The sequence below is a fragment of the Zalophus californianus genome, chromosome 2 (genome assembly GCF_009762305.2).
Source record: "Zalophus californianus isolate mZalCal1 chromosome 2, mZalCal1.pri.v2, whole genome shotgun sequence".
Classification (NCBI taxonomy): Eukaryota; Metazoa; Chordata; class Mammalia; order Carnivora; family Otariidae; genus Zalophus; species Zalophus californianus.
In genome coordinates, this window is record NC_045596.1 from 152,729,758 (window position 1) to 152,745,888 (window position 16,131).

The 16,131-nt window shown below is 37.9% G+C and overlaps 1 protein-coding gene across 8 annotated transcripts in view; it reads left to right on the plus strand.

Moving 5' to 3' along the window:
• FBXO16 (F-box protein 16) overlaps nt 1–16,131 on the plus strand; it is a 61,739-nt gene that overhangs the window by 29,797 nt on the left and 15,811 nt on the right. For 5 of the 8 annotated variants that reach the window (XR_003521085.2, XM_027600569.2, XM_027600568.2 and 2 more), the window contains exons 5-7: nt 2,386–2,550; nt 6,889–7,121; nt 13,378–13,480. Coding sequence is in view for 7 of the 8 variants with exons in the window: in XM_027600569.2 (XP_027456370.1) it covers nt 2,386–2,550; nt 6,889–7,121; nt 13,378–13,480 (501 nt within the window). In the remaining variant the exon portion in view is untranslated. Of the gene's footprint in view, nt 1–2,385; nt 2,551–6,888; nt 7,122–13,377; nt 13,481–13,579; nt 14,921–16,131 lie in introns of those variants that run through there. The other 3 variants (XM_027600573.1, XM_027600571.2, XM_027600574.2) reach the window with 3 other exon arrangements.

Genomic DNA, 16,131 nt, shown 5'->3' on the forward strand with positions numbered 1-16,131 from the left:
ATCTTTAAGATTGATCATCAGCGAAAAAAGCAAAGGTGCAGAACTGTCCTACCACTTTTGAAGGAAAAAAGAATATATGCATATTTATTAATATAGGCCTAGAATGTTCCTGGAATGACACACAGGAGCTGTAGCAGTGGTTACATCCAGTGAGGGGAAGCAGTGACCAGAGGATGGGGATGAGAGAGAGACTCTCTTTTACCGCATGTCTCTTTGGATCTTTAAATTTAGTATTAATGGGGGCGCCTGTGTGGCTCAGTCGTTAAGCATCTGCCTTAGGCTCAGGTCATGATCCTGGGATCCTGGGATCGAGCCCCGCATCGCGCTCCCTGCTCTGCGGGAAGTCTGCTTCTCCCTCTCCCCTCCCCCTGCTTGTGTTCCCTCTCTCTCTGTCTCTCTCTCTCTCTCTCTCTCTGTCAAATAAATAAATAAATAAATAAATAAATAAATAAATAATCTTAAAAAGAAAATTTAGTATTAATGTACATGTTACTTATTCCAAAAATGAAACATTCCTTAAAAGAGCATAGCATTCTAAATGTCCAATAGTAAGAGTCTATCATATAACCATATGATGAATTATTGTATGGCCATTAGAAAACATGTTTTCCAAGAACAAAGATACTTATGTGAAATGAAGAAAGCACAATTTAAAATTGTATATACAGAATTTCCGAATTTTGTTTCCTACATGCTTAGGAAAAAGAAAAGAACTGTCAGGTTGTTAATATAAGGTCATCTCTGATTGATGGGGTAATGGGTGTTGTTTTTCTTGAAAATTCTTGGAATTTTTCAAGTTTTGCACAATGAGAATGTTATCATTGGAGAGAAATGTTATTTGAAATCACTAATCCTGTCATATATGTGTATCATATGTCAGTCTTGCAAGATCTCAGCATTACATTTGTTCCCAGCCCTGCCTGTGAGGAAGACACAGGCAGTTGTCCTTCAGATAGATTTAAACAATACTGCCATTGCACTAAGATGACCTTTGAACTGTTTAAAAAGATGGGGGTGCTGATAATTTTGAAAGCTCCTACCTACCCTTCAACTCTCCTCATTCCTGTCTACTTTAAAACAAACCAAAAAAAACACCGAAAAGCAAAAACAAAACATACAAAAACCTTATCTACCCTGGGGGAATCAAAACCAACTTAATACCCAGGTCAAAACAAGATGTAAGGAAAAATGAGGAAAAGAGTGAGAACTGAGAAATTTTTCTCCTCATCCCCTCCCTGCAAAACCTCACCTTTCTGCTGAATTCTGAGTCAATTAACCATATGGGGATTAAAGTCGATGTTTCATTTCTGCGTTGAACAAAGTCGATGTGATTTCTGTTCCTGCCTGCGGGGCTCTGTCAGATCCTCTACCCTTTTTCATCCTTCCAGCTCCTGAACCTGTTATTTCTTGTAATTGTGCCCTCCCCTCTCCTGTATGTCTCCTCTTCAGCACAGAAAACAATGCTAAACATAATGGAATTCAGCACTTGGTGGATGGAATGAGGGAGAATGGGAGGGCCAGATATATTACAGTGTTCTGCCCTTTCTTCTTTCTTTCTTTCTTTTTTTTTTTTGTGTGTGTGTGTGTGTGCGCTCAAACATTATTAATGATTTAATTAATGTTGAAAAAGAAACCAGTTTTCCAAGGATGAAATTTGCATTGGAAGGTTAGGTGTCATCTTTGCAACTCTTATAGCCAAGACACAGAACCCCTAGTCTGAACTTTATACGTGATCTTGACCCTAGTTTTCAGCAAGACTTGTTCAAAATCTGGAGTAAGTTATTGTAAACACTGCTGCACAGAGTAGGGTCACCACCATCGTTTGCTGGATGTGTGAGATTAACCATAATACTGGGGGAATGGCATGTACAAAGCAAGGAGTGTATGCTTTAGGGAATCTTAAAGGCTATGTAGGACACACCATATGATACCAGTAATTGCTTTCTGTTTATAAAATTTCTATTTAGTTAAATCATAAGAATGGAGAGAAAATGGAAGCATACCAGAATATGAGTAAACAATACACAGATTTGAGTTTCTATAACCCTTATATAACTTTCAACTTCAGGAACTTCTAGGAAGCTCCGAAATCTATCTGAGCCACAGTCCTCTCATTTGCAACATGAAAGGAATAATTACACCTGCCTCCTTAGGGGGGTGGTTAATAGGTACTTGATAAATATTAGTTGACTCTGAATCTAAGTGTGATTTAACATTTAAAGAAAATCCTTCTGCCTGGGTAGAGAGTACTTCAGGTAGGTAACTTTTTAAGCTTTGATTTGGAGGAAAAAGTTATCTCAGGTCTAGGGTGACAGCTGAAGACCTAGAGAAAATGGGTATGCAGACTGAGTAGGGCTTTTTTTTCCTTTCCAATCGTTTTTCCAGGTGAGCTGGCACTGGAAGAATTTAACTGAGCTGGATCAGCTCTGGATGCTCAAATGTTTACGATTTAACTGGTACATCAATTTCTCTCCAACTCCCTTTGAGCAGGGTATATGGAAGAAGCACTACATTCAAATGGTAAAAGAACTTCATGTTACCAAGCCTAAGGTAAATTTGGGGAAAAGCAACAAACAAAAATATCAGCTATTTAGGAATACGGAAGGGGGGCAGTGAATGGGTTAAACAGGTGATGGGGATTAAGGAGGGCACTTGTGACTGAGCACCAGAGCAGCGGGTGTTGTATGGAGGTGTTGAATCACTAAATTGTACACCTGAAACTAATATCACACTGTATGCTAACTGGAATTTAAAAAAAAAAAAAGGATGGGGCACCTGGGTGGCTCAGTTGTTAAGTATCTGCCTTCGGCTCAGGTCCTGATCCCAGGGTGCTGGGATCGAGGCCCGCATCAGGCTCCCTGCTCAGCAGGAAGCCTGCTTCTCCCTCTCCCATTCCCTCTGCTTGGGTTCCCTCTCTTCTTGTCTCTCTCTGTCAAATAAATAAATGAAATCTTTAAAAAAAAAAGGAATTCTAGAACTAAGAAGTTGGGGAGGGGGATAATGAGTATACTAAAGTTCTTTTTAATCTGGAACCTAAGCAAGTAAGCAAAGGAAATACACTATTCAAAATTCTCCTTTTCTGAGAACTCAATAGCCTTTTTCAAGACATCCATGTTAACTGAGAACCCTCATCAGACACTCTTAAACCAGCAGTTTCCCAGGAGGTTAGGACCGTGGAGCTGCTCACTCTGTTCGGATTCCTGGATTTCCGTATCTGACTCACACACCAGGCAATTCTGACACTGGGACTCTGTGGGTATTGTGCAGTATTTACTATCAATGGGTCATCAAATTCTACTTTATTAATTCAAATTTTCTGATTCGACCAGGTGAGCTAAAGGTTATTTTTATATCATTTATAAAGAAAAGTTTTCCAATAAATCCATAATTTTGAAAGGGAATAATGATTATACTAAAGTTCTTTTTAATCTAAAAACTAAGCATGTAAATCATTTACATATAATGATAAAAAGTAAATAATGAAGAATAATTTTTCTAGTTGTTTTCTCTGCATTATAACCAGTGTTTATGTTCATTCTTATAGTCACAGTTAATTAGATAACTCATGGGAAAATTTTATGAGCCTTTTCTTTATGGTATGATCTATACATATGCAGAGCTATGCATCGTTTTGTACAATAGATGAGTTCCTGAAAAATTATGTGTAAATTAAATTTTTTAATGATTTTTAAAACCACAGGGGTATCATATTCTATGAAAAAATTGCAGTGAATCCTTTTAAAAATGAGGAATCCTTTTGAAAGATGAATAGTCAACTCCTAGCTTGTTCGTTTAGGTTTAGTTTTATTGTTTTAAAGTAGAATCCATCTACATTTAGTATAGTAATAAACTATGCATAATTAATCCTGTTACAATTGCAGTGATAAAACTAGCCTTTCTGACTTCAGTGATTGGTGTGCTCCATGAGGATGTCTTTTAAAAAGGAAACTTAAACTGCAGTGATGGAAAAAGTTATTTTAAAAATTGCCATAACTATGATTTCTTTTCGAGATTTGATAAGGCTTTTCTTCACTCTCATTTTCAGTTAGGGGCAGGGAATGGCATTCAATAGCTGAAGCTTGGGCCATTCTGGGACAAAGAAGAGAAAAGTGATTAACCAACTTGTAGAAGGAAAAGAGGTTTTGAGTATTATTTATGAAACTGACTCGAAAGCTTTGTCTTCAGCCATAATTCTTTTCTATAAAATGTGCATAACTATATTTTAAAATGATGAATCGTTCTGATGCAAGAAAATTGCCACCTCTTTGCTTTGTATTAAATTTCTTTAGGGAACACTTTGTTATATTAAAAGTTAGTTTTTCTGTTTAATAAATAAATCTAAGTCAGAAAGACTAAGGAGTCATGTGAGTAATGTTAATAAAGTCACGTGACTAAGGTTAAAAAGTCAACTGTCAGCCCTATGCGTACTTGAGTAATTTGGGTAATTCCGTGTGAGGTTGCTCCAGTGATGGTGAACGTAGGCAGCCACTGCATTAGAGCATAATTTACCTTCACTCAAGCACCTTCCCTGGCTCCCTTTCCCTCAACACCCTATACCTGGCAGGTGCTCCAGCAGAGCTTTTGAAAGCATTTTATGAGCAAATGGTTGTGGCTAATTTTAGTTTCCCCAACCTTAAAATGAGAGGACTGGACTAGAATGATCTTTATAACTGTCTGTCAGGCTATGCTTTATCTACTCCAAACAGCATAATTTCAAAAAGAGTTCATCTAGAAAAAGAGGAGTAAGTTGAACCCAAAGTAGATAGAAAGAAGAAGTAATAAAGAGCTAAGATCAATGAAATTAGAACAAACAATGGAGAAAATCAGTGAAACCAAAGCTGCTTCTGCAAAAACATAAATAAAATTCCTAAGTTTCTAGGTAGGCCGATGTAGGAAAAAAGAGAAAACATAAATTACTAGTAACAGAAATGAAAGAGGGGGCATCACTACAGATCCTGTAAACATGAGAAGGTTAATGAGAGAATATTATGAACAAGTCCATGTCACTAAATTCAACCACCTGGATGAGATGGACAATTCTCAAAAATACAGTTACAAAAACAGTCTCATTAGGAAATAGAAAACATGAATAAATCTTTATCAACTTAAAAATCAAATTCATAATTTTCCACAAAACTCCAGACCCAGATACCCTCCTTGGTGAATTCTATCACACATTTAAGGAAGAAATACCAAATCTAAATAAACTTTCATAAAATGGAAGACAAGGGAATGCTTCCCAACTCATTACCCTTATACCAAAACCAGATGGGGCCTTTACAAGAAAACAAAACAAAATCACAGATTAATATCCTTCATGAACACAGACATAAAAATCCTTTAAAAATATTAGCATATTAAATCAAGTTCTATACAAAGAAAGAATAATACATGATGACCAACTAGGAAGTATCCATGGAGAGTAAGGTTGGCATAACATTAAAAAATTAACCAATGTAATTCACAGAATAAAAGAGAAAGGATGTATGATCATATCAGTATATGCAGACAAAAGCATTTAACAAAGTTCAACATCATTCATGATTTTAAAAATTCTCAAAGGCTTTAGGTGAAGTGAACAAAATTTTGTTTACTTAATACAGAAAAATCATCAGTTTTCATTATATCCTCTTTTGTTAGTGTCAAGCGTTTTGTTATTTTTCAGAATGGATAATGTTTAATTATATATAATTACTAGCACTTATGCCTAAATTTTTCCCCTGAAACTTCTTATTATCATGTATTATTTATTCCCAGTAGTATTAAACTAAGCCTTCTTCAGCAAAAACAGCTTTTGTTCAATATAAGCTCAGAGAAATGAAAGGAATGTCCATGCTAAATGAGACCTGAACAAAATATTGAATACCAAACCAATAATGAGCTATCAATTATATAAATATAAAATGTCATCTTAATTTACTAAACTACAATCATTTATTAATTTAATAAATATTCATTAAATACTGTTATGTGCTAGGTGCTGAGTATAATGTTCCTAACCCTGCTTTCAAGGAACCGTGTCTAGTGGCCTAGGACATAGACAACCACATAATTACAACAGAAATATATACAAAGAACAGTTGAAACAGATAAGAAACTGATGCTGCTTGATGGGATGGGGGAATTTCTTAATTATCACAAACAATTCAAGCAAACCAATTTACCACACAAAGCTTCCCTAATCTCTTAAAGAACAAAAATTAAGCCTTTAATGGCTTCTCAACATACCATTACCACTTCCCTTAGGTTACAACCACATAAAAACCTTATGAATTTCACACACAAAAATAGACTTTCCATTTGGGAAATTAAAGCAGAAGTATTCTTTGAGAGCAGTTAAGATTTTGATAACTGATAAAATCTACAGTCTACCTCTGTATAACTCAAAGTTGTCCCTACGTGCTACAGATAATTAAGCCTGGAGTACTAATTTTGAAATGTGTTTGTTTTTATGAGTCAATTAACTGCGCTTGTGGAAAACTTATACAATGATGTGGTAGGCATGGTGGCAGTCCAGGATAGAAAGGGTTAGTACAAGGACTTGAAGCAAAACAGTACTAGATTCACATTCTGACCCTCTGTCTTAACCACTTAGGTAGTAGTGGGCAAGTTCATTGGCTTATTCCATCCTCAGTTTCCTCTTCTGTAAAATGGGGTAGTAACTATTACCTTTTAGAGTTATTATGAAGGTTAAATAAAATAATGCATGAAAACTTCCTGAGACAGTACCGGGCACATACAAGGACTCCTGGGTTGGTGGCTTCTCTAATTGTCACCATGATCATTGCAGTCATGGTGATGATGATGATGATGATGGTATGATGATGTTTTATTGTTGTAATTATTACGATGTTTTAAGAACAGAAATAATTAGTTTTCTTCTTCCAGACACCTCCAAAAGATGGGTTTTCCATTGCCAACGTTCAACCAGTTACAAGCAATTCTGCAGAGGAAAAGCAGTCTCCTGCATCAGCTTTCAGGTCCTCTTCCTCTTTGAGAAAGAAAATCCATCCAGGGGAGAAAGAGCTCCCACCCTGGCGATCTTCTGACAAGCATCCAACTGATATCATTCGCTTCAATTACCTGGACAACTGTGACCCCATTGAGCAAATCTGGCAAGGGTGAGAAACTCCATGCTCTTCCTTGTTAGAAACAATTTGCTGGCACTTAAGTATATGAAAAGAGGAAAAAAGCATTTCTTGTGAAATACAAATGCTTTTCAATACATAGAAGTAAAAAGTCATTGAAAAGTAAATGAACCATTATTGGTAAATTTACCCTGTTCATCAGGATTTGTTTGCATATTGTAGCTATCATGATTTAACATTACAGCTTCTTTTAATATTTAATACTTCAAATTTCAATCTAGCACCATAGAGTTCATTCTGGTCTTTTCCTTTTTCATATCTGCACCTCCCTTCTCTGACAAGGAGAAACCTGGCTCTCATGTTTATTTATATAAATTATATATGTACATATAATATATAATGAAAACTATATAGGTACATATATAACTTGTATAAAAATTGTATACTATGTAATATAATAGGCACATATATATAAACAGTATATATTTACTTACAAATTCTGAAAGTAATTTCAAAACTGCTAACCCATTTCATTATTAAAACAAATCTGCAGGGATGCCTGGGTGGCTCAGTTGGTTCAGTGGCTGCCTTTGGCTCAGGTCCTGATCTCAGGGTCCTGGGATCGAACTCTATGTTGGGCTCCCTGCTCAGAGGGGAGTCTGCTTCTCCCTCTGCCCCTCCCTCTACCCCTCCCCCTTGCTTGTGTGCTTGTGTGCTTGTGTGTAAGCGCACACACTCTCTCTCTCTCTCAAAAAATAAAATCTTTTTTAAAAAAGATTATTTATTTGAGAGAGAGAGAACACAGCAGGGAGGAGGGGCAGAGGGAGAGCAGGGAGCCTGACGCGGGGCTTGATTCCAGGACCCTGGGATCATGACCTGAGCAAAAGACAGACACTTAACTGACTGAGCCACCCAGGCATCCCTCATTTATGACTTTAAAATATTGGGAATAACATAAATTTTCCTACATGGAGAGTGTCTGTTAGGTAAACTATGTATAGTACATTCACACAATGGAGTATTAGGCAACTGTAAAAATGAGGACGAACTCTGTGAACTGGTAAGGAGTGAAAGGGTAAGTTGTTAAGTGAGAAAAGCAAATGTCAAGGGACCACCCACAGTGTGCCACCCATAGTACAGAAAGAAGAGAAAGTAAAAAAATATACGTCTGCACCTGTATACACATATGTACCTGTTAATCCGCACATGTATACGCATGTGTATACACATATGTACCTGTTAATCCGCACATGTATATGCATGTACAGGATAAACGAGAAATAAAGGAAACAAATTTTGAAAGGTTTTAGAAGGTTTTAATATATCTGCCATGTTTTCAGAATATATTTCAACAGATTAACACCAAGGCAGCCTAAGAGGGGGAGCCATACTGCGTGGGTTCAAATCCAGACTCCCACACTTCTAGTTTTGTCATCCTGGGGAGTTCCTTAACTTCTCTGTGCCCTGGTTTCTGCACCTGTAAAATGGCAATAATGGTAATACCTAACTCACACGATCCCTGTCGGGTAATCCTCATGTATGTGACATGATTATGATAGTACCTGACATATAGTAAGTAAGCACTTCTTTTGTAGGATGGTTTCTTAAATTATATGATTTGGCTAATAAAGGGTAATCCCAGAAAGTTTGAAGACTTGGGGACATTGAGATTACATGTGTATCTTTGGGACTATTGGAGTCCCTTTGGAGGTGAGATGAGAGTGGTATCCCTCATTAGGCAAGACTCAAGCTCTTGGAGGGTGCAGACCATGCCTTACTCATTTTTATATCACGACTGACCAGCTTTGCAATACTCATTAACTGATTTTGAGAGAAGTGTAGCCTTGCAATTCATAAACTTTTTTTTTTTAAGATTTTATTTATTTATTTGACAGAGAGAGACACAGCAAGAGAGGGAACACAAGCAGGGGGAGTGGGAGAGGGAGAAGCAGGCTTCCAGCCAAGCAGAGAGCCCGATGTGGGGCTTGATCCCAGGACCCTGGGACCATGACCTGAGCCAAAGGCAGACGCTTAACGACTGAGCAACCCAGGCGCCCCTTCATGAACTTTAAATTCATCTAGTTGTATCAGAAAAAGTCTAATTAGTTTGCTTATAATTTAGAAAATACTGGGCAGAAAAAACAAGGTACAAAACAGAGCTTAAAAGAAATACTACCATTTATATTAAAACAGGTGGAGAAGAAAAAAAATATATATATATATTTATAAAATATCTCTGGAATATACACAAGAAACTGATATGTATTGTTTGCCTTAAGGAGGAGAATGACAAGTTAGAGACAAGGATAGATAGACAAATTTCACTGTACATCCTTTTGAACTCTTGAATTTTGAATCATCGTGAGTGTATTGACTATGTATTGATCAATGTATCCCTGAAGATAGTATTTAAGAGTTTGTATGTGGCCCTTAGTCTGAACTATTGTGGTAAATAAGAAAGAGGCAAACTTAGATACCCAGGCATATGAATGGTACATTAACATGAGATAAAGTGATAATGTCTTGAGTTTTCTGTGACCTCAAATACTGTTTGTGAAAGGCAATAATTACATTAAATGTTAATGTACTGAACACCCAATTAATAGGTAGAGATTATCAGAATGGATAAGAAGGCAAAAACCAAATGTACACTTTTTACAAGAGACATACCTTAAATTTAAAGACACAAATAGATTTAAAAATGAAGTGATAGGGGTGCCTGGGTGGCTCAGTTGGTTAAGCGACTGCCTTCGGCTCAGGTCATGATCCTGGAGTCCCGGGACCGAGTCCCACATCGGGCTCCCTGCTCAGCAGGGAGTCTGCTTCTCCCTCTGACCCTCCCCTCTCTCATGCTCTACTCTCTCATTCTCTCTCTCAAATAAATAAATAAATAAAATCTTAAAAAAAAAATGAAGTGATGGAAGAAGATGTACCATGCAAAGAAAAAACATGAGAAGGCTAGAATGACCATTAATTTCAAATAAAACAGACATCAAGACAAAGAGTATTACCAAAGGTAAAGCAGGACACTTCATAATGATACAGGGATTAACTAAGCAGAGAGATATAACTATTACAAATGCATGTGTACCTAATTACAAAGGCTCAAAATACATAAGACAGAAATTGACAGCTTTAAAGAGAAATAGACAATTCCACAAACACATTTTTTTTTTAAAGATTTTATTTATTTATTTGAGAGAGAGAGAGAGAGAATGAGAGATAGAGAGCACGAGAGGGAAGAGGGTCAGAGGGAGAAGCAGACTCCCCGCTGAGCGGAGAGCCCGATGTGGGACTCGATCCCGGGACTCCAGGATCATGACCTGAGCCGAAGGCAGTCGCTTAACCAACTGAGCCACCCAGGCGCCCCACAAACACATTTTTTTAAGTGCATGTGCTACATTCACTAAGATAGACTAGATGCTTGGACTCTTCAGAGTCAGTGCCATGGGGGAAAAAAGAAGTGGGGAAAATATTCTAGACATAAGAGACATAACAACCAAAAGCAGTGTGAATCTAGATAGGATTCTGATTTTTTAAAAAAGACTATAGAAGGCATTCTTGGGACAATTGCAGAAATTTGAATATGACCTGAATATTAAATGATATTAAAGAACTACCATTCATTTTCCAAAGTATGATGATACCAATGCGGTTAGGGAGGCAAATGTCTTTATCTTAGGAGATGAGTATTGAAGTATTTAGGGGTGAAGTGTCTGCAATTTGTTTTCCTATGGTGTGGCAAAAATACATATATACATATATATGTGGCATGTGCATGTATATATGTATCTATGTATATATAGAGAGAAAGCAAAAATAGCAAAATGTTGAATCTAGTTGGAGAGTTTATGGGTAATCATTGTGCTATTCTTTCTTTCTTTTTTTTTTTTTTTAAGATTTTGTTTATTTATTTGACAGAGAGAGAGATAGCAAGAGAGGGAACACAAGCAGGGGGAGTGGGAGAGGGAGAAGCAGGCTTCCCTCTGAGCAGGGAGCCTGATGTGCGGCTTGATCCCAGGACCCTGGGATCATGACCTGAGCTGAAGGCAGACGCTTAATGACTGAGCCACCCAGGCACCCTGTGCTATTCTTTCAACGATTTTGTATGTTTGAAACTTCTTAATTAAAAGTTGGGGGAAATTTTTACAAATTAAGCAATAAGAAATATTTGGGAAAGCTGATCTTTTTAAATAAAAATTTTTATGGGGTGCCTGGGCGACTCGGTTAAGCAATCCAACTCTTTATTTTGGCTTGGGTCGTGGTCTCCTCATCGGGCTCTGGGCTCAGCATTGAGTCAGCTTAAGATTCTCTCCCCCCCTGCCCTTCCCCCTGCTCTCGCTCACTCTCTTGCTTTCTCTGTCTCTCAAAATAAATAAAATCTTTAAACAAACAAATAAATAAAAGTTTTTATAGTGGAAATTCAAATATATAAGAGTAGAGAGAATACAACTGCTTGTAACCATCAGCTAGCATTAATGGTTTTGAACTCATGAACTTATCCCTCACCGCCCTTCCCCCAAGGTCACTTGGGAGACAAATATAAATGTAATATTATTTTATTCATATATATTTCAATCAATGCCTGTCCTTAAAAGATAAACTCTTTCTAAGAATCATAGTATGATATATATCACATCTAAATCAATGGATGATTTCACAATATAATCAATCAAATATCAAGTCAGTTTTGAGGTATCTTTGAACGTCTCATAAATGATATTTTTAAACATTTGGCTTTTTTAATCAAGTTCCAAACAAGGTCTGGGAGGGTTGTATTTAGTCCATGCGTCACTTAAGTCTTTTTTGGATCTAGAGGTGCCTGGGTGGCTCAGTCGGTTGAGCATCTGCCTTCTGCTCAGGTCATGGGCCCGGGGTCATGGGATGGAGTCCTGCATCAGGCTCCCTGCTCAGTGTGGCGTCTGCTTCTCCCTCTCCCTCCTGCTTGTGCTCTCTCTCTCTATCAAATAAATACATAAAATCTTTAAAAAAAAAAAAGTATTTTTTGGATCTATAAGCTTACCCTCTGTCCTTTTTCTTCCCCCCTTGCAATTTGTTTGTTATAGAAATCAGGTCATTTATCCTGTAGAGATTCTCACATTCTGAATTTTGCTGATTGCACTCCCAACATGCAGCCTAACATGTTCTCTGTCTCCTGTACTTGGCCATACTGGTGGTCCAATCCAGAGGCTTGAGTATATCAGATCATGTACTTCCATCACGAGGCACGTGATTTCTGGTTGTCTCCCTTTTTTGTGATGTTAGTGGCTATTGAGGACCATGGCCTAGATCCATTACTACAGGCAAACTTTTTTGGAGAACGCCAGACAAAAATATGTTAGGCTTTACAGGACGTGTTTCTGTCACAACTGCTCAACTCTGCCATTGTAGCCTGAAAATAGCCAAAGACAATACGCAAACAATACGCATGACGATGTCCCAATTTAGCTTTATTTACAAAGACAATTGGGCCAACTTGGCCTCTGGGCTGTATAGTTTGCTGATCCCTACTTTATCCGAATATATATGATAGTTTTAGAAAACCAATACTAATACTAATTCAAACAATAGGATTACTAAAAACAGTTTAAGATTTCTTTGCCTGTGTTTTTGTCCTTAGGATAGATTCTACTAAGGATATTCAGACAAATTACTGTGTTTATAGTCCCATGAGGTAATCCCTCTGTGTGTAATAATACCACCAGCTCCAGAGATGAGATTGTTTCTTTCATTTTGTTCTTAGATTTTAGGGATTTTCTTCCTTTGTCTTATTTTGTAATTTTGAGAAAAATTGAGCAGGTTCCAAAGTCAAATATATAAAGCAAAGTGTATTTGGAGAAGTCTAGTTTCTGCTCCTACCCCTCCATACTGTTCTTTGTTCTTGATTGGATTGCAATGGGAAGCCCACTCATAGATAACCATTTTTCAAGAGGTTATGGTATAGTCCTTCCACTTAACAAAATTTTAAGCAAATACATCCGTTTCTGAAATAAATGGTAGTACACAACACATACCATTTTATTCACCTTTCTTTTTTTCGTATAACAATAATATGCTGGAGATCACCCCCCAGTTGGATGTAATAATACCCTGCTTTCCTTTTTACAGCTCATAGTGCTCTACTGTGTGGATGGGCCGGAGTTGATTCAACCAGTTCTCTAGTGAGCTACATTTCCAGTTGAGTGAAAACAATCCTTTAAAATCACAGGAACAACCAAATCCAACAGACAAATAGCTATGCAAATTTAAAATGATTGTTTGTAATGTTCCAATGATTTCTAATTTACAGAAGGAGAAAAAGACATGAAATGAACCCAGATTTCAGTCGACAATCGCATGATAAGAAAAATAAATTGCAGGACAGATCTAAGCTAAGGAAAGCACAGTCACTGGTAAGTATTGCTTATAAAAGCTTCTGCACCGTAACATTTATGAAAATTGCTAGATCACTAATCCTATTTGTGAAATGAAATTTTTTTTTTTTTAATCAGAATCATCAAGCGGTGGTTTAAATTCTGGTCTCTGACGGACAAGCTGTGTGACCTTGAAGGCATCCTTTACTTAATTTCTCTAAGCCTCTATTTAAAAAAAAATTTTTTTTTTATTTAAGTATAGTTGACACACAGTGTTACATTAATTTCAGGTGTACAACATCATGATTCCACATCTCTAGACGTTATGCTGGGCTCACCACAAGTGTAGCTCCCATCTGTCACCACACAACACTATAATATCAGCGACTATATTCCCTATGTGCTACCTTTTATTCACATGAGACTCTAAGTCTCTATTTTCTCATCTGTAAAAAAAAAAAACAACTGGATGAACTGAAGTGTATGAATCTGCTGTGAAAAGTACACAATATAAAGGGAACATTGTTATCAGGGGTTCTTTCTTCTGCTGTGAGTCTTTTGGGGTGGGGGGAGGATGGGCTATAGAAATGTCTTTATATAAATTACTTACCTATAGGGGCACCTGGGTGGTTTGGTTGGTTGAGCGTCTGCCTTCCGCTCAGGTCATGATCCCGGGGTCCTGGCTCCCTGCTCAGTGGGGAGGCTGCTTCTCCCTCTCCCTCCCCCTGCTCGTGTTCTCTTTCTCTCTCACTCACTGTCTCTCTCAAATAAATAGATATCTTAGGAAAAAAAAGAAATTACTTACCTATAGAGTGAAGGTTCCACTTACCTGAGAAAAGGTGTACTTTCCATAGCTTTCCTGCAACCAGCGGAGCATGATTATAAATACATTTCAAGTAACTTCAGAAAAAAATGAATGAGGAACTTTTCTTTCCCTAATTAAAAAATAGCTAATTGACTACCTAATAAAGTCAGTGATTGTGACTAGGGAGCATTATTATTTCATAGCAGAGGTTCCCAAACTGTGGTTCTGTACCCCCAGTGGATCCCTCTCAGCGCATAGGAGAGTCTTTGGAGCAAAGTAGAAGGGAATAAGGGTGGAATAAAAAGTTCACTTTAGTAGTAAAAATCTAGAAAGAAGCTGAGGATACACACTTAAGGAAAATTAATATAAAATGGATGTCAGTTGGGAGAGGCATACGTACGTACTCATGAATAAATCACTTTTATAGCTCAGTTTTAAAGCTCTATTACTTTCAGGCGCCTGGGTGGCTCAGTTGGTTAAGCGACTGCCTTCGGCTCAGGTCATGATCCTGGGGTCCCGGGATCGAGTCCCGCATCGGGCTCCCTGCTCGGCGGGGAGTCTGCTTCTCCCTCTGACCCTCTTCCCTCTCGTGCTCTCTGGCTCTCATTCTCTCTCTCTCAAATAAATAAATAAAATCTTAAAAAAAAAAAAGCTCTATTACTTTCTGTTTCAATGTATTTTCAAGTGTTACATTTTTTTTAAAAAGAGCTTTTTTAAAATGAGCTTTTTTAAAAATAGAGCAGTCTGTATTCTGAGGGACCAATTTTGTTGGGCTGGTTGAGGCTTATCACAGACATATGTACAGATGCCCAAGGGAATGGAGAAGCTTAAAGCAGAGCAGTAAAATTGTCAGTGAAAACCGTTAATTGAGAAAAATAACTTCATAAGCCTTATCACACAGGCCATTTAGGCATGCTTCTGCCTGGTTTCCCGGCCTCTTCTAGGCCAGGAGTAGCAGAGAAATCTGGGGGATAGCCGGGAATTTAAAGGACGATAAAAGTTGATGGTTGATGTATGCTTATAAATTATCAGCCCAATCAAACATTTCTCTGGCTGAAAACACAAAACAAAATCAAAGGCTAAACAGAAGCCTTCCCCAGGGGCTTTTGACATTAACCATCTGTCACACACTTAGAAGGGCTTGCTTAAGTTAAAAAATTCATTATATTTCTAAACTTTAAAAGTTGTGCTCATTAAGGCTGGAAGGGAAACCGGGGCAAATTAAACAATGATGGAGAACAATGAAGCCATTAATAAAATGCAGTGTGCACTTGGATGGATCTACTTGTATTTTTATGTAAATATACTAATTATCATCACTAATTATGCTTAGCGGTTTTGATTAGGAACATAAGGCATAATTGAACCCTCCAGAATTGTGCTAAGATCTTTCTGTTGGTAATGATGCCTGGGACAAGCCTGGCCATGTTGGGCCTTGAGGCTGCGAGTGGCTCAGGCCCAGTCTTCACGCAGTGCCAGTTTGCCCCCACCGTGGGCCATGTGGCTCAGAGGAAATAAGCAACCTCCTCAGAGATGCAAGACGGTCGTGAAAACTCGGAAATGCTGGATGTGGGACCTGAGAGAAGAAGAAATGGGTTTTGAGGAAATGCAATGAGGGAACAGAAGGAGAAGAGGCAGTAAAACTCTGAGAACTGCCACTGTAGAGAGAGAGGGTGGTGGACACAGCCTGGTACAGTTGCAATGGAGAGAACCCTGTGTTCGTCTGATGGAAAGTTCTCACATCATTTAGATAGCTGTACGCAGGAAGGTTTCAGGAGGAACTAGGGAAACAAGTGAGCAGGCAGAACTCAGGGGAACACATGATAGAGGTGAGGATAAGAAGGACAGACGGACAAAGCTGCCCAGAGGTACCTGAGACCTGAAC